Source organism: Euphorbia lathyris, chromosome 3 (genome assembly GCF_963576675.1).
Source record: "Euphorbia lathyris chromosome 3, ddEupLath1.1, whole genome shotgun sequence".
NCBI classification, from domain to species: Eukaryota; Viridiplantae; Streptophyta; class Magnoliopsida; order Malpighiales; family Euphorbiaceae; genus Euphorbia; species Euphorbia lathyris.
The window spans coordinates 96,713,421-96,732,954 of NC_088912.1; the positions used below are offsets into that span (position 1 = coordinate 96,713,421).

Genomic DNA, 19,534 nt, shown 5'->3' on the forward strand with positions numbered 1-19,534 from the left:
GTCGTGTCATTACTCATCTTTGATTGCTATCAATTCTCCATTAATCCCAGCATTTAGCATTGAAACCCTCAGACTTGAGGTATTCGAACAGTCAAGTCTTTATTCCCCTTTAATGGCTATTAATTGTCATTTAATTGTATTTATTCCCATTCATGGATGGTAATAAAGGCGCCTTTTGGTATTCTTAGATCTGTCAAGGCGTATGTACGCTCTCCTTGAGAGCTATGGCGGGTCTCCACTACTCGCTCTCATCGGGCATATCTCGTTATGGCATATCTCGCCATGGTCCACGTGGTGTGGCATAATGCTAGAGACTCCTTCCTTTTCCTTATTATTTGCATATTCACCCCTGCATTAATCCTGCATTAATTATCATTAATTCCACATTAATCATGCATAAATATCTCTTTTAGAAGGAATAATGGTTTGTCATTATCTCTATTAATTTTTCCTTATTCCTTATTCAAGAATAATTTGGGTTGTTATCAGAAGCCCCCCCTAAAGGTATAAAAAGCTCTTTAGGGCTGTCTAAATGGTGTTTTATTTTTCTATCTTGGAGGAAAGTGGACCCGCCCTAGATGGGGGATCATATATGAAAATGATGCGCCTTTTGGGGCTTCCTTATGCAGGATCTTATGAACAAGATCCGTCCTATGTGGGATCATATATGGATATGATGAACTTTTAGGGGCTTTTGCTTCCTTGTGGATAGGTGGCCAACCGTATCCATTGTTATCCTCTAGGGGCTTCTTGAGAGTTATATTTCCTTTAGAAAGGGAATAACCCGCCCTTTATGGGACCATTTGTTCCTACCGCATAGGATTATGATTTGCCTTAGGGACTTCTTTTCTTCAGTTCTGCCATATTGAGGAGAATGACCCGCCCTTAGGGATCAGTAAGAATGATCAGCCATTTAGGGACTTTTGTGCATTTTGTGGAGGCGAGACTTCATTAATTGGATGAAAACGAGGCTTCATTGTTTGGATAAAGACGAGACTTCATTAATTGGATGAAGACGAGGCTTCATTGATTAGATGAAGATGAGGCTTCATGAATTGGATGAAGACGAGGCTTCATGAATTGAATGAAGACGAGGCTTCATTGATTGGATGAAGACGAGGCTTCATGAATTGGATGAAGATGAGGCTTCATGAATTGGATAAAGACGAGGCTTCATGAATTGGATGAAGACGAGGCTTCATGAATTGGATGAAGACGAGGCTTCATGAATTGGATGAAGACGAGGCTTCATTGACTGGATGAACCCTTTTCTTTCTAGAACTATTTTTACTAGTGCATTATATCTTTTAGCAAGTAACTTTTTAGAATCTGGTTTAGGATTTCTCCGATTGTTTAGGGTAGGTGGCCAGCCGTACCCCAATGTGTGAACCTTTGTGAAGGTTAGAAGCTTTTATTCCTGGTGAGGAAGTTAAGCTGCCTTAGGCGATCGATTTGCTTCCTACCTTTGAGGTGAATCGATCCGCCGCCAGGTCTTGAGACTCTTCTTTGGGAAGAGTATTTGAGAGTGTAAAGTTCTCACGTCTAAGAAATGTTTTAACTCTGTCTCTGACGGCGATCAATCGTTTCCTATCTTTGAGGTAGATCGATCCGCCGCTGAGATTATTGTTCTCCTATCTTTGAGGAGAAAGTTTAGGGTGTAATTTTCTCATGTTTGAGATAATTTTAACCCACTTTTGATGGTGACCAATATTTTTCCTGTCTTTGAGGAGAGAGTTGAGCTCATTTGAAAGCTCTCGAGGGTCTGTGTTTCTTATCTTTGTGGAAAGGGGATCCGCCCGTGATGGGGATCAATTGTCCTATCTTTGAGGTAATTGATCCGTCTGTGGAACTTTTCATTCACCAGCCACTAGGCGTATATCAGGAATAAAAGCTAGGCAAATGAATATAAGAAGTATGGCGAGAAAGAATAAATTATAAAATATAGGATACTATAACAGTTTAATGCACATATAAGAATACGTAAAAATACTGATTTTTAGGCCCATGGTTCCGTCTTTTCTGAGAAACTAGAACCGCATCCTCAATGATGTTTAACTTATGAGTAATCACATCTGGGCTTACTCCTGTGGGGATCTCATTCTCCTATGCAAATAGGCTTTCAGACTCAATGAGAACTTTCGTAACATCCTCCTTGATCTCAGGTTTTAATCCTTTGGCGATCCGCACCCGCTTTCCATCAGCAATAAGGAGCGTTTCTGTGTCGCCCAAAGCTGTAGTGACAAGTTCATCTTCCTCACCTTCGTCATCTTTGGATTGTGGGCGGATCGATAGTGACGCCGAGTAGGTCTCTTGAGCCACCTTTTGGTTCCCGCTAATCACTACTCCTCCTTTGCTGGTGGGAATGTACATTGCCAGACGGCGGGTGGAAATTAGGGCTATAACCTCTGAGATGAACAGCCGCTCAAGAATGATGTTATAAGCTAATTGTCCATCCATAATAGAGAACTAAAGATCACCAATCCACACTTGATCATCATCCGCCAACTTGCATTCCAAAGTTACCTGGCCCTTGGTCCGGATAGTGTGACCTGTCACTCCCATGATGTCAACAATGGTTGTTTCTATTTGGATCGGACCAACCTTTAGTTTGGCGAATGCACCTATGGTGATGACATTGCAAGAACTGCCCGTGTCTACCATTACTCGCTTTATTTCATCTCCCATCCTTCAATTGTCAACGCGTCTGTATGTGGAGAGATTACTGGACCTGTTTCTGCAAAAGGGGCAATTGAGGGATGTTTTATCCAGAACGGATATTTTTGCTTTTTCCACGGGTGGCTGATACACTGGTCCATCTGCTATGACATTAATGACACTTTTGAATTTCTTTTTGGGATCTGTCTTCTGCTTGTCGTCTTGTTATTTGTTATTCTGGACAAAGCTATCTAGTTTGCCAGCTCCCAACAAGCTTCAGTGTGGTGGCCAACCTGTAGTACGCTTTGGCGTTTCTTCCAACGGTTACATGCTCCCCTCCTTTGGGTTCGGGATATGTAATGCCCCGCTTATATTGATTCTTTTCTTTTATATTGTGGCAAGTTGGAAGCTTTAATCATTTTTTCCGCCTCGTACCCCATGATTCGCGCTGTGAATGGCGAATTCCTATTAACTGGATGGCGTATCTTTCTAAATTATTCTCTTGTCTATCCAGAGCGGCATGCACTCGCCTTTCAATCTCATCATTCGTATGTTCAATGTTGAATCGTGATGGTGAAGCCGGCTCTTGATCTTGATCTCGATCATGTTGAGGTTATGCTTGGAGCTATGGTATAACGCGGATGGATGTTGTCACAACCATGGGAGCCATTTTATCTAACTTCGAATATCTTGTCTCCGCATCCTTCAACATTTTGCTAACATAATAGATGGAGAACTGCTGACCTTCTTCTTCTTGAATAACCACGGTGCACATAGCTTTATCCATGACAGATTGATACAAATGCAGGTCTCCCCTTCAGATTGGTCTGCTCATCAAGGGTGGTTCTACTAGGAATTGTTTTATACTTTGATATGCTTGTTGACAATCTTTCTAGTACGATGATCCGCCCGTTCAACCTCTGGATCTTTCTCACCCATAGTGGGGCTTTCATTTAGGCGCTCTTTTCACCTTTTTCCTCGCATGGCTTTTATTTAGGCGCTCTTTTCACCTTTTTCCTCGCAGGGCTTTTACTTTATCTGGATTTGCTCTAACTCCTTTTTTGCTAATGACATAGTCAAGGAATTTTTCTGAAGTGACTCTGAATATACACTTCTCTGGATTGAGCTTTATTTTTCATGCTAGTGTTTGGCACTGGTTGCATTATTAGCAATTCCCTTGTACCTGTAGGTTAGCACTGAAAGAACTCCAGAAGTGGGGCATACCCTGTCCATTAGTAAAAGATTGTGGTAAGGCATAAAAGCTATATTTACTTACCTTGGGGATCAATGGCTTGATCCATGGAACATACTTCATAGCAAAAGACTGTTTGCATTGGCCTTGTTGGCAAATATCATGTATAATGCAATGTCTCTTTATGGAATTCTTAGTTCATCTTGGAATCAATTTAGTAATTCCTTCACGTTGGTCCCTGACTCTAGAATGAACTTAGTCAAAGGATAAAACCGAGTAAATATTATATGTCAAACGAATTCATAATAGAATTTTAATAGTGTTTGTGTTAATAATATCACATATAACGGTCATGACCATAAAGATTAATATGGCACATAAATATCATAATGAATTTTTAATAAATAACCATAATGAAAATGGTTTAAGAACAATGTCCTTTTGTATTTCAATGCGCATTAATATCCAAAATAGCATATTTATTTTAAACATCATAAAAGTTATGACATTCTATATTGGGTAAGATATCTTACATAGTTGCTATTTACTTGCAATTAATATTGTGCATCCATACATTAATGGCATTCAGAGATCATTAAAACCTCATTTGAATGAGGTGTAATTAAAGAAAGGTAAGTGATGATTTAATAATATAGTTATATATAAAATTACTCTTATATCATTTCATTTGTATGAATAAAATAAAAGAGAAAGGGTAATTTTGGAAGAAAAATACATGTACCATAATTCTCCTCCAATTTGGAGTGTAAGGAAAATTACTCAAAATCCACTCTCACCTACATTCACATACAATCATCCAATCTTTAAGGAATTCTCATGTATATCCTAAGAATTTTGCATAAATTAATGTTTTGATCCGAAACTGATACTTGCACTATTTTGTAGTTAGCTCAGGACATGAAAGTTTTGTTTATCCAATTTGGTAATTCATCAGCCCATAATGGCCTTAATAGTTAGGGATAATTACAAATAGACTCAATATTTTCAAGTCTCTTGTGTTGGTAACAGAAATTCTAACAATGTCAAATAAACAGTTTTTATATGAATAGACACATCCTTGTAAAAAAAGGGAATGAAATAACTGTTTGACAAAACAATATTAAAAAATATGAATTTTTGATATTAAAAGTACTATATATGAGAAAAACCATACATAGATGGTGAATTGTACAAGAAAAACCAAATATGATTTTTGTAATTTCTTCTAATAGTTGTATGCATGTTCATCCAAAAGACTGGTCAAACCTAAATCATTTGTAATTACATGAGCCATTTTATGATATTTTAATATCAAATGACAAAATCACATTGAATGGATGAATTTTTTTGTAAATCCCAAGATTACGGGTCTTATACATGCATTTGTACTAATTCAATGATAATATCATATTACACTTGTCATGCATAAAAATATGAGGGCATAGTAAGCATGCAAGATTTAATGAAAGATTTGTGTCTATGACTTCATCTTTCACAGTTTATTAGATTTATCATAATAACATGTAACGATATTCATAGCAACTTGATAAAGGTAAGAAACTTCAATTTTCTTTAATTAAAAATGGAATAAGAAAGGGTAGGAAACTTATCTTATTTATCATAAAACTCCAGATTTAATGTAGAAAACTCTTTCCCACCAATCTATAGAGAAACCTATCTTTGGACAGATTTGTTTGTACTGATTGAGCCAAGGTTTGAGATTGAGATTTCTATTCCGTTGACTCCATTATTTTGTTCTTTGTGAAACTCTATACAATCAAGATTTTGTGATCTTCTGTTTGTTAGAGATCCACCTTCACCGCACCAATTGATAACTCGGGGAAAAAAACCTTGATCAGAGCACTTCCCTGTGAGGCGTCGTTGGGATCGGCCGGGGACACTCCGATGCCAAAGTCAGTAATATTTCTGAGAATAAACTGTAAGCACAAAAGTAGAGAATCAGTAAGTGTACCTTTGATCCTAGGAAGCTGGGGTATTTATATAGGTTTTTGTAACCTTCAGCATTAATGGGGAAGCAAGTGAAGAGTCGTGTCATTACTCATCTTTGATTGCTATCAATTCTCCATTAATCCCAGCATTTAGCATTGAAACCCTCAGAGTTGAGGTATTCGAACAGTCAAGTCTTGATTCCCCTTTAATGGCTATTAATTGCCATTTAATTGTATTTATTCCCATTCATGGATGGTAATAAAGGCGCCTTTTGGTATTCTTAGATCTGTCAAGGCATATGTACGACGCTCTCCTTGAGAGCTATGGCGGGTCTCCACTACTCGCTCTCATCGGGCGTATCTCGTTATGGCGTATCTCGCCATGGTCCACGTGGTGTGGCATAATGCTAGAGACTCCTTCCTTTTCCTCATTATTTGCATATTCGCCCCTGCATTAATCCTGCATTAATTATCATTAATTCCACATTAATCATGCATAAATATCTCTTTTAGAAGGAATAATGATTTGTCATTATCTCTATTAATTTTTCCTTATTCCTTATTCAAGAATAATTTGGGTTGTTATCAAGATATTATATCCCAATCTAAGGTGCATATATGTATATTTAAATGGGTAAGATATGAGTCAACAGAAACTGAAAAGATTGTGAGGTTGTGCTTGGTTGAAGTAGTAGATAAATCTTTTTCTTCAATAATTAATCTAGTTTCGTATATGAGTAATGTGAAGAGTGTGCAATGTTGACTTTTAATCTAATGATGTAATCATTCCAAAACACAATATGTAGGTATGGAATTAATTATAAATCGTGCCCCATACTTTAAATGTTTATCCAAATGTGGATTATGCATTTATAGTCGCTCTTGTTGTGGTTCTTGACGAGATCACCGATTACTCTCGTTTTTCACTTTAAATAATGCACTTGTTCAACTGTTTTCTCTTGGTTTCCTAATTATGTTTTCTAGTCTGCTTCTTAGAAAAAAAATCTATAGCTGTGTTTGGTTTTATCCAAGATTAATATGTATCTTCAATAATACATACATATTCAATAATACAACTTGTTTAACTTATGGTGAATAAGCTTTTAAGGCCAATATTATCTTATAACACTTGTCATATTCAGTAGCTTATACATTACAATAAGTAGTTGATTTAGTTGAAACAAAGATTTATATGCAAAGAGCATGAAGAAAGTTGCAGGGACTAGACTATGGAAATTGAAGAATACTACAAGAGATGAAGATTTGCCCCTTATATAGTGTGGATCACGTCATATGAAAGGCCACTGTCAACACATCAATTTGTTGTGAAAGGTACGATTTTGTTAAGTTAGAGTGTGTGATAGGTCTAAGTGAAAGTTCGGGGTGCCAAGGGAAAAAATGAACAAGTTCAAAGGTGCATTTATGTACTAAGCCATTAAGATTAACTGTATGTTTCGTTAAATAGTATAGCAAAGAAGACAAATTTCTTTCTTTTGTCTAAGAACTGATTGAGATTCTTGAATTATACTGTGACGTCTATAAGGCAGTGAATTTATGACTGATATGTAGTGTTATGGTTCTAGGGGAAAGATTAGGTGTATGGCTTGCGCTCTTTCCAACTGTTTATTTGTCAGCTGGAACTGCAACAGCTTTGATTCTCATAGGAGGAGAAACCATGAAACTCTTCTTCCAAATTGTTTGTGGGCCTCTCTGTACATCGAATCCCCTAACAACGGTTGAATGGTATCTAGTATTCACTTCTTTGTGCATTGTTTTGTCCCAGCTTCCCAACCTTAATTCAATTGCAGGACTTTCCCTCAGCAGCGCCATAACTGCCATAATTTATTCCACTATGGTTTGGGTGCTCTCTGTTAGTGAAAACTCATGTCAGTTATGTGTTGTTGAAAAGCTTACCTTCGAGCCACCACCAATATATTGCACACCATGTGGTGCTCATTAAGCGAAATGCAATGTATTATACTATGGGAAATGTGTGATACACGACACTGCTTTTGTATTCCATGCTATAATGAGGCTTTCGGTGACTCGATTGTGGTTGATGGGACTGATATTCCAAAGGGTGCGTTTATGATAAGGAGACCGAAGAATTGGTGTGTTTATGGGATTGAAATTTTTTGTAGCACCAAGATTGCACGAAAGGGATGGAAGACAGAGAAGGAAGCGTTTGTAGAAATTTTCCCTTTAACTTAAAGTAAGAAGAAGAAAATCTATGGATTCAAGAGTGCAGAGTGATATACAAAGGAGAGATTAGGAGACAAAAACTAATATCTAGTTTTCTACAACTTTATCTTGGTTCTTTTGGATTATTGAATACCTATAATTTATAGGTACTCAATGATTTCAGTTGTAGTTTTTTTTTACTGGATCCTTATTTTTGAATTAATTTTATTTGTACTTTTATGTAAATGAATATTATAAATATTCTATTCTTTTTTTTCACTGTGTGATATAAAATATTATTGATACCCCATAGAGCTCCATTCAATCCAAATTATTATTTTTTAAATTAAAAAGCATCATTTGCATCGGCCCTTAAATATGGCCGATGCAAATGATACAATCATTTGCATCGGCCCTTGGAAGGACCGATGCAAATAAGGAATCATTTGCATCGGCCATTGTAAGGGGCCGATGCAAATGATGGTGTCATTTAACGTAGCTGACATATCATTTGCATCGGCCCCTTATAAAGGGCCGATGCAATAGAGGTGGCATTTGCGTCGGCCTCTTTAAGGGGCCGATGCAAATGACCACCTCATTTGCATCGGCCAGCGGCCGACGCAATTGCATTTGCGTCGAGGGCTTTTGCATCGCGCTGCGGCCGATGCAAAAGGCCCTAAACGGCCGATGCAAATGGCCATTTTTCCACTAGTGGGACCTCGGCGAATCATCTCAGGGGGCGGGCAACAAGAGCAGTGATGTGATAGATTGTACGGTTCCTCAAGAAGGAACCATTACTGTAGAGAAGGAGATTCCTCTAGAAGGCGCATCTGTTGAGAAAGATGCTAAGGAGGATACTCCTGTTTGAATGTAATTTACGTACAATTTTATTTTAATCCTTTTTTGCAATCATTTATCTTTACTTTACGCTTTATATCTTTCAGCACGTTTTAGGATTTATCTTGTTGGTTCGAGGTAGGTGGCCAGCCATACCCCGGAGTGTGAGCCTTTTTGAAGGCATGAAGCTTTTATTCCTTTAGAGGAAGTTAAGCTGCCTTAGGCGATCGATTTGCTTCCTATCTTTGAGGTGAATCAATCCGTCACTAGGACTTAGAACTCTTCTTTGGAAAGAGTGTGTGAGAGTGTAAAGATCTCACGCCACTAGGACTTAGAACTCTTCTTTGGAAAGAGTGTGTGAGAGTGTAAAGATCTCACGTCTGAGAAATGTTCTAACTCTATCTCTGATGGTGATCAATTGTTTCCTATCTTTGAGGTTAATTGATCCACCGCTGAGATTGTTCTCCTATCTTTGAGGAGAAAGTAGTCATGTCATGATAGCATTTGTTCTATTTGTGGGAATGCGTTTTGTTGCCTCCCCCTTCTTAAATCTGGAATATTTATATTGCTGCTAAAGAAAACTCAAGAAAGAATAATTGCGAGATGAAAATTTCTCTTTTATTTAATGGCGATTCGCCTTATTACAACGAGTTGGTCTTATGGGTGAGCCTCATTAAAACCTTTAATAAGAAAAACCACATGGGATAAAAACTTACTAAAGGAAAAAGAGTACTCAAGACCTTGGTTACATTTTACTCTCTAGTGACATATTTGCGGAGATTCTGAATATTCCACGTCCGTGGCAATGTGTTCCCCTCCATATCTTGGATCTTGAAAGTGGCGGGTCCAATTTTGGCGACTATTTTGTATGGGCCCGTCCAGGTGATTCCCAACTTTCCTTTCCCTTCCAAGGATTGAATTTTATCCGCCTTTCGGAGCACGAGATCCCCTAGATTTAAGTCCACGAGTTTGGCGTGTCTGTCGTGATAGGCTGCGACTCTCTGTTTGTAGGCGGCCATTAGTAGATACGCCTTCTCTCTTTTTGTTTCCAGTTGGTCAAGACTTTCCCTTAGCCTTTGGTCGTTTCTGTCTTCACAATAGAATAAGACTCTATCACAAGGGACCTGGATCTCGATGGGGATCACAGCTTCTACGCCGTAGGTGAGGGCGAACGGTGATTCGCCTGTTGCGATTCGAGGAGTGGTTCTGTATGCCCATAAGACATTCATTAGGTGATCCGCCCACTTTTTGTTATGCTCACCCAGTCTCTTTTTTATGCCCTTGACAATTGTTCAGTTTGTTACCTCGGTCATTCCGTTGGATTGGGGGTAGTAAACAGAGGCGAACTGGTTTTGAATGTCTTGGCTTTCGCAAAATGTTCTGAACTCTCCACAATTGAACTGCGTCCCGTTGTCGGTGATAATTGTGTGGGGAATCCCGAATCTTCCAACTATGTTATCTCTGACGAATTCGACCATCCGTTCTGCATTTATGGAGGAGACAGCTTCGGCTTCTACCCACTTCGTAAAATGATCCACGACCACTACAATATACTTCCTTTGTCTCTTGGTAGGAGGAAAAGGACCAACGATGTCGATCCCCCAAGTGGCAAAGGGTCGTCCTTCGATAATGGGCTTCTGTAGGTGTTTAGCCGTGTGAGATTCATTTGCATGAACCTGACAATTATGACAGGACTCCACTAGTTTTTGAGCATCAAGTTCCGCTGTGGGCCAGTAAAATCCCGCCAATCTGGACTTTTTCAATATGGAGGCGGATGCTTCGTGGGCACCGCAAGTACCTTCATGCAGTTCTTTGAGGATCTATTGTCCCTCTTCTGTCGTCACACATTTCAACCAGGGATGGCCAAAAGATTTCCTGTACAGCTGGTCATTCATTACAGAAAAATATGCAGCCTTTCTCACCGTCCGTTTAGCCTGTTCTTTGTCTTGAGGCAAAGACCGAGTGGAGAGATACTACTGGATCAGTGATCTCCAATCTCCCACGGCAGATGAGAGAAGAGCTATTACTTCTAGGGCGAATGCCGGCCTGTCTCTTACCTCAAATGGGCATTGAAGGTCCGCCCACTGATCCTTGCTCGAAGCCAGCTTAGCCAAATGATATGCTTCTGTGTTTGATCCTCGCAACACGTGAATTAGCTCCCACTTGATTTCTTTGGTCTCCAAATGGTTCAATAGCTTTTTGGCTTCCTCTACGTACTTGACCAGAGTTTCATCTTTTACATCAAAGTTTTTGATCACCTGATTGACCATTAGCTTAGAGTCGCTATAGATCACAACTCATTCTGGCGTGATCTCCTTTAGCAGGCGTAGTCCCAATATCAAGGCCTCATATTCTGCGGCGTTATTCGTTGCAGGGAATTCCAACTTCGCAGCATAGTGTAACTTGATGTAGTGAGGCCCTTTGATCACTACTCTGATTCCAGTGCCTTTTGCCGAAGAGGCATCATCTGTGTACATTTTCCACTCTTCCACCTTTGGTTTGGGAAGGTTTATACCCTCCTCAGTGAATTCATTCACAAAGTCTGCTAAGACTTGACTCTTCAAGGCGGATCTGCCTTCGTAACGAACATCAAACTCGCCAAGGCATATTGCCCACTCCATTAGCCTCCCTGATGTTTCCGGCTTTTATAATACCTTCCTCATAGGTATGTTGGTACAAACGATGACCGTGTGGGCTTGAAAATACGGCCTTAGGCGGATCGAAGTGGTAACTACTGCCAAGGCCATCTTGTCCAATCTCGAATACCGGGTTTCAGCATCTTTTAAGACTTTGCTCACGTAATAGATCGGATACTTCTGGCCATCTTCCTCCCTTATCATGACCGTGCAAACCGCTTTATCTGTAACAGAAACATACATGTATAGGTTCTCACTTTCCATAGGTCTGCTCATTAGAGGCGGTTCTGATAGGAAGCGCTTGATCCCCTCGAAGGCCTGCTTGCAATCTTCATTCCACTCGAAGCCTTTCTGCTTTTTTATTACTTCATAAAAAGGTTGACATCTGCGAGCAGAACACGAGATGAATCGTCCAAGTGCTATGATCCGCCCGTTAAGGCGTTGCACTTCCCTGACATTTTGCGGCGCCTTCATGTCTAACACCGCCTTTTTATCTGGATTGGGACCTACTCCCTTCTGGCTGATCATGTATCCCAGGAATTTTCCATAAGTTGCCCCGAAAGTACACTTCTCGGGATTAAGCTTGATGTTGTGGTGACGAAGGACTCCAAGGACTTCTTTAATGTCCTCCGCATGTCTCTCCATGGTGGTGCTTTTGACGATCATGTCATCCACATAAACTAAAAAGTTGTCTCCTCTTCTCCCTTCGAATATTTTATTCATCATCCGCTGGTAGGTGGCTCCGGCATTTTTAAGCCCAAAAGGCATGACTTTGATGCAGTAAGTCGCCTGGTGAGTCACGAAGGAAGTCTTGATCCTATCTGATGGCTCCATAAGGATATGGTGATAACTCGACTTCACATCCGTGAAGGAATACACTGCATGTCCTGCGGTTCCATCGACAAGGATGTCAATACAAGGCAGAGGATAGTTGTCTTTGGGACAAGCTTTATTAAGGTCCGTGAAATCTATGCACATGCGGTACGATCCGCTTGCCTTTTTAACTAGGACCACATTCGCCAGCCACTGGGTGTAAATAACTTCCTCAATGGCGTCTGCCTTCATCAGTTTAGATATTTCTTCCTCTATTACTTTCTGCCTCTCTGGCCCATGATTCCTTTTCTTCTGAGCCACCGGGACTGCGTCTTCGGCGATATTGAGTTTGTGAGTGATCACGTCTGGACTGAGGATCTCATCCTTCCAAGCGAACACATCTCCTGACTCAAGGAGGACCTTCGTAATATCTTCCTTGACTTTAATGTTTGGTCCCTTGGCGATTCGCACCTGCTTACCATCTGAAATGAGAAACATCTCTGTATCTCCCAGGGCTGTCGTGACGAGTTCATCATCTTCATCCTCTTTGGACTGGGGGCGAATCGATAGGGATGCAGAATATGTTTCCTGGGCAACCTTCTGGCTCCCTTTGATCATCACACCTCCCTTAGCAGTAGGGATGTACATCGTCAAATGGCGTATGGATATGAGAGCCGCCACTTCTGAGATAAAAGGCCGCCCTAATATAATGTTGTATGCCAATTGACCATCCATGATGGAGAACTCCAGATCTCCCATCCATACCTGGTCGTCATCCGCTAATTCGCATTCCAGCGTTATTTGGCCCTTTGTCTGAATCGTGTGACCTGTCACTCCCAGACACTAGTACAGAAATGCTCACTTGTATCGCACCTCTTGTGTCGCGCTTGAAGATAAAGCGACACAACTAAGTATTTTGTGTCATCACTTGTGTCATGCTTTAAGAGCGTGCGTCACAAACGTGTTACTTCTTATATCGCATGTCTTACAGTGTGACACAAAAGCAAAATTTGCGACGCGCTTTTACCAACGCGACACAAGGAGTGTGTTATCTTTGTGACACGTTTTTATAAAAGCGACATAAGAAGTGTGTTATCTTTGTGACATACTTTTATAAAAGCGACACAAGGAGTGTGTTATATTTACAAAAACTTCAGATTTTAATCGTTATTGTATTAATAGTTCTTTTTTTTTTTTTGTTGAAATTACTCCCGCTAATCTAAAAACTAGAGTCACTGAAAACCCCAAACCCTAAGTCATTGGTGCTAATGAAATTTGCCCATCCCAAAACCGTTTGGTTTCTCGACAATTCTTCAATCCCTTACCCCAATCCTTAGTCCTTTTATCAATTGTTCAATCCCTTAGCCCTTTCCTCCTAGATGAAGGATTCCACCGGCACAGGCAGCCACGTTATTACCATCTCCACCACCGCCCACACTAATAGCGCCGAATGTAGAGAGCAGAGGAGGCGAGAGAGAGGTAGAGAGAAAAGGAGGCGAGCAAGACCAATCCCAACCACGTGTTCTGGAGAGAGGCGTTAGAGGGGCATAAGCATCGACCGGAGACGAGGAGCAAATGATTGGCGACTAGAGAGAGGTAGATTACTTGATTTTTTTGATTTAGGGGTTTTCTTGTGTATATTTGCTTTACTGAAATTAGGGATTACTACAGAGAAGGGGGTAAATATGAATTTCTGCAACAGGTTACATACAATATTTGGTACCTAGAAACATGAAAATAAGTAAAAGAGAATACTCTGATAGTTATAGTTGTAACCTTGTTCTTCTGGAAGGGCAGGGAGACTTTCTTAAACTGACTGCATAAAATTTCCCCAGTCAATAATGGAGAAAAGGCATCACCCAGCCAATAAAATATATGACATCCCTTCCCAAAACAAGATAAAGACTGCCCTCTGCCCCTCTTTCTCCCCGCCAAAAGTAAACAGCTAAAGTTTCCTTCATCCACCCACCAAAAAAACGAAGCATCACAATCGTTAACTTTCAACATTTTTTTTCCTATGACTTTCATTCCTTAGTCTTAAGTAAGTTGAAAAAGAAATGATTTCCAGCTCTAGTTCTCAAGATTCAAAACCAAGCCAATTAACTACGCGATCAATCCATACATACCAGATTTACTACGCGTGGTGCCCGCACATAGTTAAATTGCCCTTGAATATCATTATCTCTATAGGAAGAATTATACCATACGTTCACGTTAAGATTATTCCCACCAGAGTTTAAGAAATCATAGGCTGCATAAGATGATATTTAGAATTCCGCATACATGGTATTGTATCAAATTCAATCACACAATAGAAATGAATCAGCCAGGAGAGTGACCTACAAGTATCTCATTGATCTTCCCAGCTGAATTCCCTCGGCGATATCCTTTGTAAAGCTCTTCATTCACCTCAGAAAAATTATTGCACCACAAGTTTAGACCTTGAACACATTCTACATCTGTAGTTAAGACTTAGATGCATTGAATACTTTAATGGATGCATTAGCTAAGGAAGGAAGTGTTGAACATACCATGAATGTGTTTATGGAGTTTAAGGTTTATCATGCATAATTTGGGGAAAGCGAAGCAAATAAATGAAGCATTTGAGGTGTATGAAAAAATGAAAAGAAATGGATTAGTCCTTGATGCTGCATTTTACAGCTCTTTGATTTTTATCTTAAGCAAGTCTGGAAGGATAAAAGATGCTTGGAATGTGTTTATAGATATGGAAAAGCAAGGTTTTGATAGAGATGTTATGACATATAATGCAATGATTTCTAGTGCTTGTACTCATAAGCAGGAAGAGAATGCATTGAAGTTGCTTAGATTAATGGAGGAAAAAGAATGCAAACCAAATGTAGAAACATATGCACCTTTATTGAAGCTTTGCTGCAAGAGGAAGAGGATTAAGGTACTTAAGTTTTTGGTGGATCATATGGACAAGAACAATGTGAGCATTGATCTTGGTACATATGCTCTTTTGGTGCGTGGACTCTGTAATAGTGGGAAGATAGAACTTGCTTGCTCTTTCTTTGAAGAAGCAATATCAAAGGAAATGCTTCCTTATGATAGCACGTATAAGATTTTGGTGGAGGCACTTGAGAAAAATAACATGGCAGAATCTATGCTAAAGCTTCAGAAGTTGATGGTACGGATGATGAAACAGAAAAAACCAATGCCTTGTTAAAGAAGATGGTTTCAACTGTGTGGTTGAACTGCTATTTATTTCTTAACTCTTATCCTTTCATTAGATTAATTTACTTGCTTTACTTGATTTTTTTTGATTTAGGGGTTTTCTTGTGTATATCTTGATTTCATGAAATGTAATTATTTCTTTGTTACAGGTTATGTTTCCTTCTACTCTTCTCGAGACTGGTGAAAATTGGACCTTGATGAAGACTATAAGTGTTATTGAATACTTAAACTATGAAGCAGGTTAGTGTTATTGGGCACACCAATATGCAATTGTTGTGATATCAAGGGAAAAAAGAAATGATGATTACTTTAATAATGAAGATGGTGATCTTATGTCTTGTATTGCTAATTTTTTAATATAGGAAAGTTTTCCAAGAGTAAATGCATAGGAGTTTTTGGTAATGATGCCAAAGATACAAATATTCCTGTAGAAGTTTGGAGATATTATTTGTTGACAAACAGACCCGAGGTAATTGTCTTCTCTGTTTTTCAGACTATAGTTTAATATTCTGTCCTGTTTTTCCTATATATATATATATATATATATATATATACATATATATATATATGTATGTATTGCTTATTTGGTTGGTCTCATGTTACTTAGGTTTCTGACACACTGTTTACCTGGTCCGATTTGCAAGCAACTCAGTAATTTGGGCAACTTTATCAATCGAGTTCTGAGCTTTATTGCTAAACCTTCAGGTACATCAGCTGCTTTAGATTTGTCCTTTGGATTTCTCAAATTCTCGATTAATAAGCCTGATTGGACTTATTTAAGTTGCTGGCTCAAGTTGTTATTTACCTTTTCTTTTCTCGTTTTGAATTATTTTTCCCCAATACCTGATCAGTGCAGTTGACATAGATTCCCAAGCTTTGGTTGAATTAATTATTCCAGATGCTCCTAATGAGTGATTGACTGTTAAATCTACAGGCACAGGATATGGTGGTGTTTATGGGAAGCCATATATGGTATCTGTTATGGCTTCTGTTATATTTAGCTTAGGATATTTTTTTTAACTTGAACAGATCTATTGAAAAGATTATTCATTTTAGTGAAAACTTGAAGTTCTTTTTTATCCATTTCTAGTTAATGAATGCGTTTCCTACTTTGATTTGTAATTTAATTAGTAGATTTTGTTACATGGATGATTATTCTATACTAGTAAACAGTAATATTCATTCAATTTTTGTGTGTAATAGCCATAAGTACCGGTGGTGATTCCATTTTAATGGTTTGCCTATTTCTACTGTTTTTATATTGAATAGTAATTATCTTATTGTACATGTATACTGTGTGATAGCATGTTTTATACCTTCTTTATATACAGAATTCTCAAAACATACAATCTAGATTACATGATTGTAGTTTTATGTGTATGTTCTATAATATCATGTAGAATCAAGTAAATTTTGATTATAATTTTTTTTGCTAGATGCTGGAAAATTTTGTAATTTTTTTTTAAAAAAAATATTATTATTTTGCGTCGCGCGTGAGGAAGGAGCGATACAAAGTGTACCAGATTAATCGGGGAGCTTGTGTCGCGCATCCTTGGAGCGCGTCACAAGAATTATTATATGTTGTGTCACGCACTCTAGAAGCGCGTCACAAGAGTTATCGCTCTATTGTATCGCGCGTGTGACAAGTGCGACACAACAGATGAGTAGCTTGTGTCGCTCTCAAGAGCGATGCAAAGTTCTTGTGTCGCACCCCTGTTGTGTCGCACAAAAGTGCGACACACCAACTTGAAAAAGTGCGACACAAGTAAGCATTTTTGTACTAGTGAGAATATCTACAATGGTGGTCTCGATTTGGATAGGGTCTACTTTGAGTTTGGCGAATGCACCCCTGGTGATAACATTACAAGAACTGCCACTGTCTACCATCACTCTCTTCATTTCCCATCCTTCCACCATCATAGTAATGACAAGGGCGTCTGCATGTGGAGAGATGGTCGGGCAAACGTCTACAAAGGGACGGTTGAGTGATGCTCTATCTAAGGCAGTTTTCTTTGCTTTCTTTATCGTAGGCTGATATCCTGGTCCCCCAGCAATAACATTAATAATCCCTTTAGCCTTTTTCTTTGGCTCATCTCTGGGTTTATCTCCATCTCCCTTTCTATCACTCTGGACGAACCTATCCAGCTTTCCTCTCTCGATAAGCCTTTCGATCTCTCTAGCCAACTCTCAGCATGCATCTGTATCATGGTCATTCCTTCTTTGATATTTGCAATAATTTTTAGGGTTTTTCCCTGTGTAGGTGTACTCCCCCCGTTTTGGTTCGGGGTATGAAATGATCTGCTTATGCTGGCTGTTTTCTATCCACATTAGCACCTCGCTTTTGGAGGCATTTAACGGCGTGAATGATGACGTATACGCCGATTTGTTCCTAGAGCCTCTTTGTCTGTTTCGGGAGGATGAGTCAGGGAACTTTTCTTTTTCCTTATCCCGTCTCCGAGATTCGCCTTTTCCTTTCTTTGGTGGAGATGCCGACTCTCTTCGAATGTCATCGACTTCCATGAAGTCTTTGCACCTTTCAATCAGTTCCGCCATATCCTTTGGTTTGTTTCTTATCAGATCGTCCTGTAAACTCTTGCATGTTGTGTTTTTTACGAGTGCTTCCACTGCCATGGTGAGATCTACATCAACAATGCGGATACACAACTTATTAAACTTGTCGACATACTCCCTGAGAGGTTCATTTTCCTTTTGCTTTAGCTCAAAGAGCTTTCGAGATTTGACCACTGGAGGAATACTTCCTACGAATTTTGAACAGAATTCCCTACTCAATTGATCCCAACTATTTATCGATCTTGGGCGAAGAGACTGGAACCAGTCATAAGCTGGACCTTTTAGCGTAGTGATAAACATTCGACATTGTACTGCCTCGCTGGCACGGTTAAGTCCGAGCAACATGCGATACTTCCTTGCATGGGCTTCAGGATTATCTTCACCAGAATAGGCTGGTATATTTGGGATTTTGAAATGCCTATCCATTTCCTCGGCCTCAACCCACGCTGATCTCGATTGGCGAATGGATTATGCCTGACATTCTCCTCGTTCTGTCGACGTATCTCCTCCCTGATCTGATCCGCCATAGATCCTCGACCCCTTCTAGGGCGCCTCCTACTATGGGATCGACTTCGCTGCGAGGATGAGGAGCTGGATTCTGATGAAGGGTCTGATGGTGACCTACCACCGTCTCGTCCTCTTGGGGGTGATCGTCCCCTTGGTGGAGATCTTTCCCTTAGTGGAGATCGCTCCCTATTGCCTCTATCTGGCGGCGGATGTTGCACAACTTGGCGGGGTGATCTATCTCGATGTTCATTTCTTCTTTGCTCGGGAGGCGACCTTCTCCGCCGAGGGGACCTAGTCTTGCATCGGCGATGGGGACGAGATCTAGACCGCCTCTCCTTATGTGATCGAGTCCGTTTCTTATGCCTGTGACCACCTGGTCCTCCTTCCACCTGATCAATTGTCGTATTATTCTGTACCGGATTCGCCGCCGGTGGAACTCGTGATCCGCCAATGGTGATCCCTGGATTCGCTGTGTTTCCCCGGGGAGATCGATCATTCCTCCGACTTCCCTCTGGTATATCATGGAATAACGCACGATTTAAAGGCGGGTTATCACCGAGCCCTAGATTGATAATCGTTGAATCCGCCGGCTGAGAGAGGAAAAATGACGAGTCACGGTGAGCATTAGGCATAACATAGGCGTTTTGCCAATGCGTCTGGGTTGGTCCTGGTGGATGACGAGGATTTCGTGGGTAAGTCACTCCTGTTGTTGCTCCACCTACATCTCGATTTGTTAGCAAAGCTCTTATCCGACCTTCCATAATAGGCTCGTGCTCCCTGCCTATGGTACCTGCACAAATGTCCAAAAGGGTCTCTGGCGACATATCCCTTTCGTCATGGATGGTTGGCGCATCCGGATCAACTCGTCCAGCGCTTGTGGGGGGGTTAGTTGCCGGTGGTACGGGTGGTATTATAGTTCCCGTTGTGGGGTTAGACCCTCCAGTTGCCATGTTTTGATTGTGAACTAAATCCTTTTTTGATTAGGACTTCCACGTTCA

General features: G+C 40.0%; 1 protein-coding gene across 9 annotated transcripts; it reads left to right on the forward strand.

Moving 5' to 3' along the window:
- Nucleotides 1-13,488: 13,488 nt before the first annotated feature.
- LOC136221820 (pentatricopeptide repeat-containing protein At3g22670, mitochondrial-like) lies at nucleotides 13,489-16,778 on the forward strand. Of its 9 annotated transcripts, none has more exons than XM_066009270.1 (5): nucleotides 13,866-15,411; nucleotides 15,608-15,698; nucleotides 15,821-15,927; nucleotides 16,103-16,163; nucleotides 16,310-16,778. In XM_066009270.1, exons 1-5 carry the CDS (start codon nucleotides 14,800-14,802, stop codon nucleotides 16,321-16,323), a joined length of 885 nt encoding a protein of 294 aa, XP_065865342.1. In that variant the 5' UTR covers nucleotides 13,866-14,799; the 3' UTR covers nucleotides 16,324-16,778. The 9 variants fall into 9 exon arrangements, 5 of the variants coding, with proteins under 5 accessions (XP_065865342.1, XP_065865341.1, XP_065865340.1 ...); XM_066009269.1 differs by having other exon boundaries at nucleotides 16,315-16,778; XM_066009268.1 differs by having other exon boundaries at nucleotides 16,393-16,778.
- The last annotated feature ends 2,756 nt before the right edge of the window (nucleotides 16,779-19,534 follow it).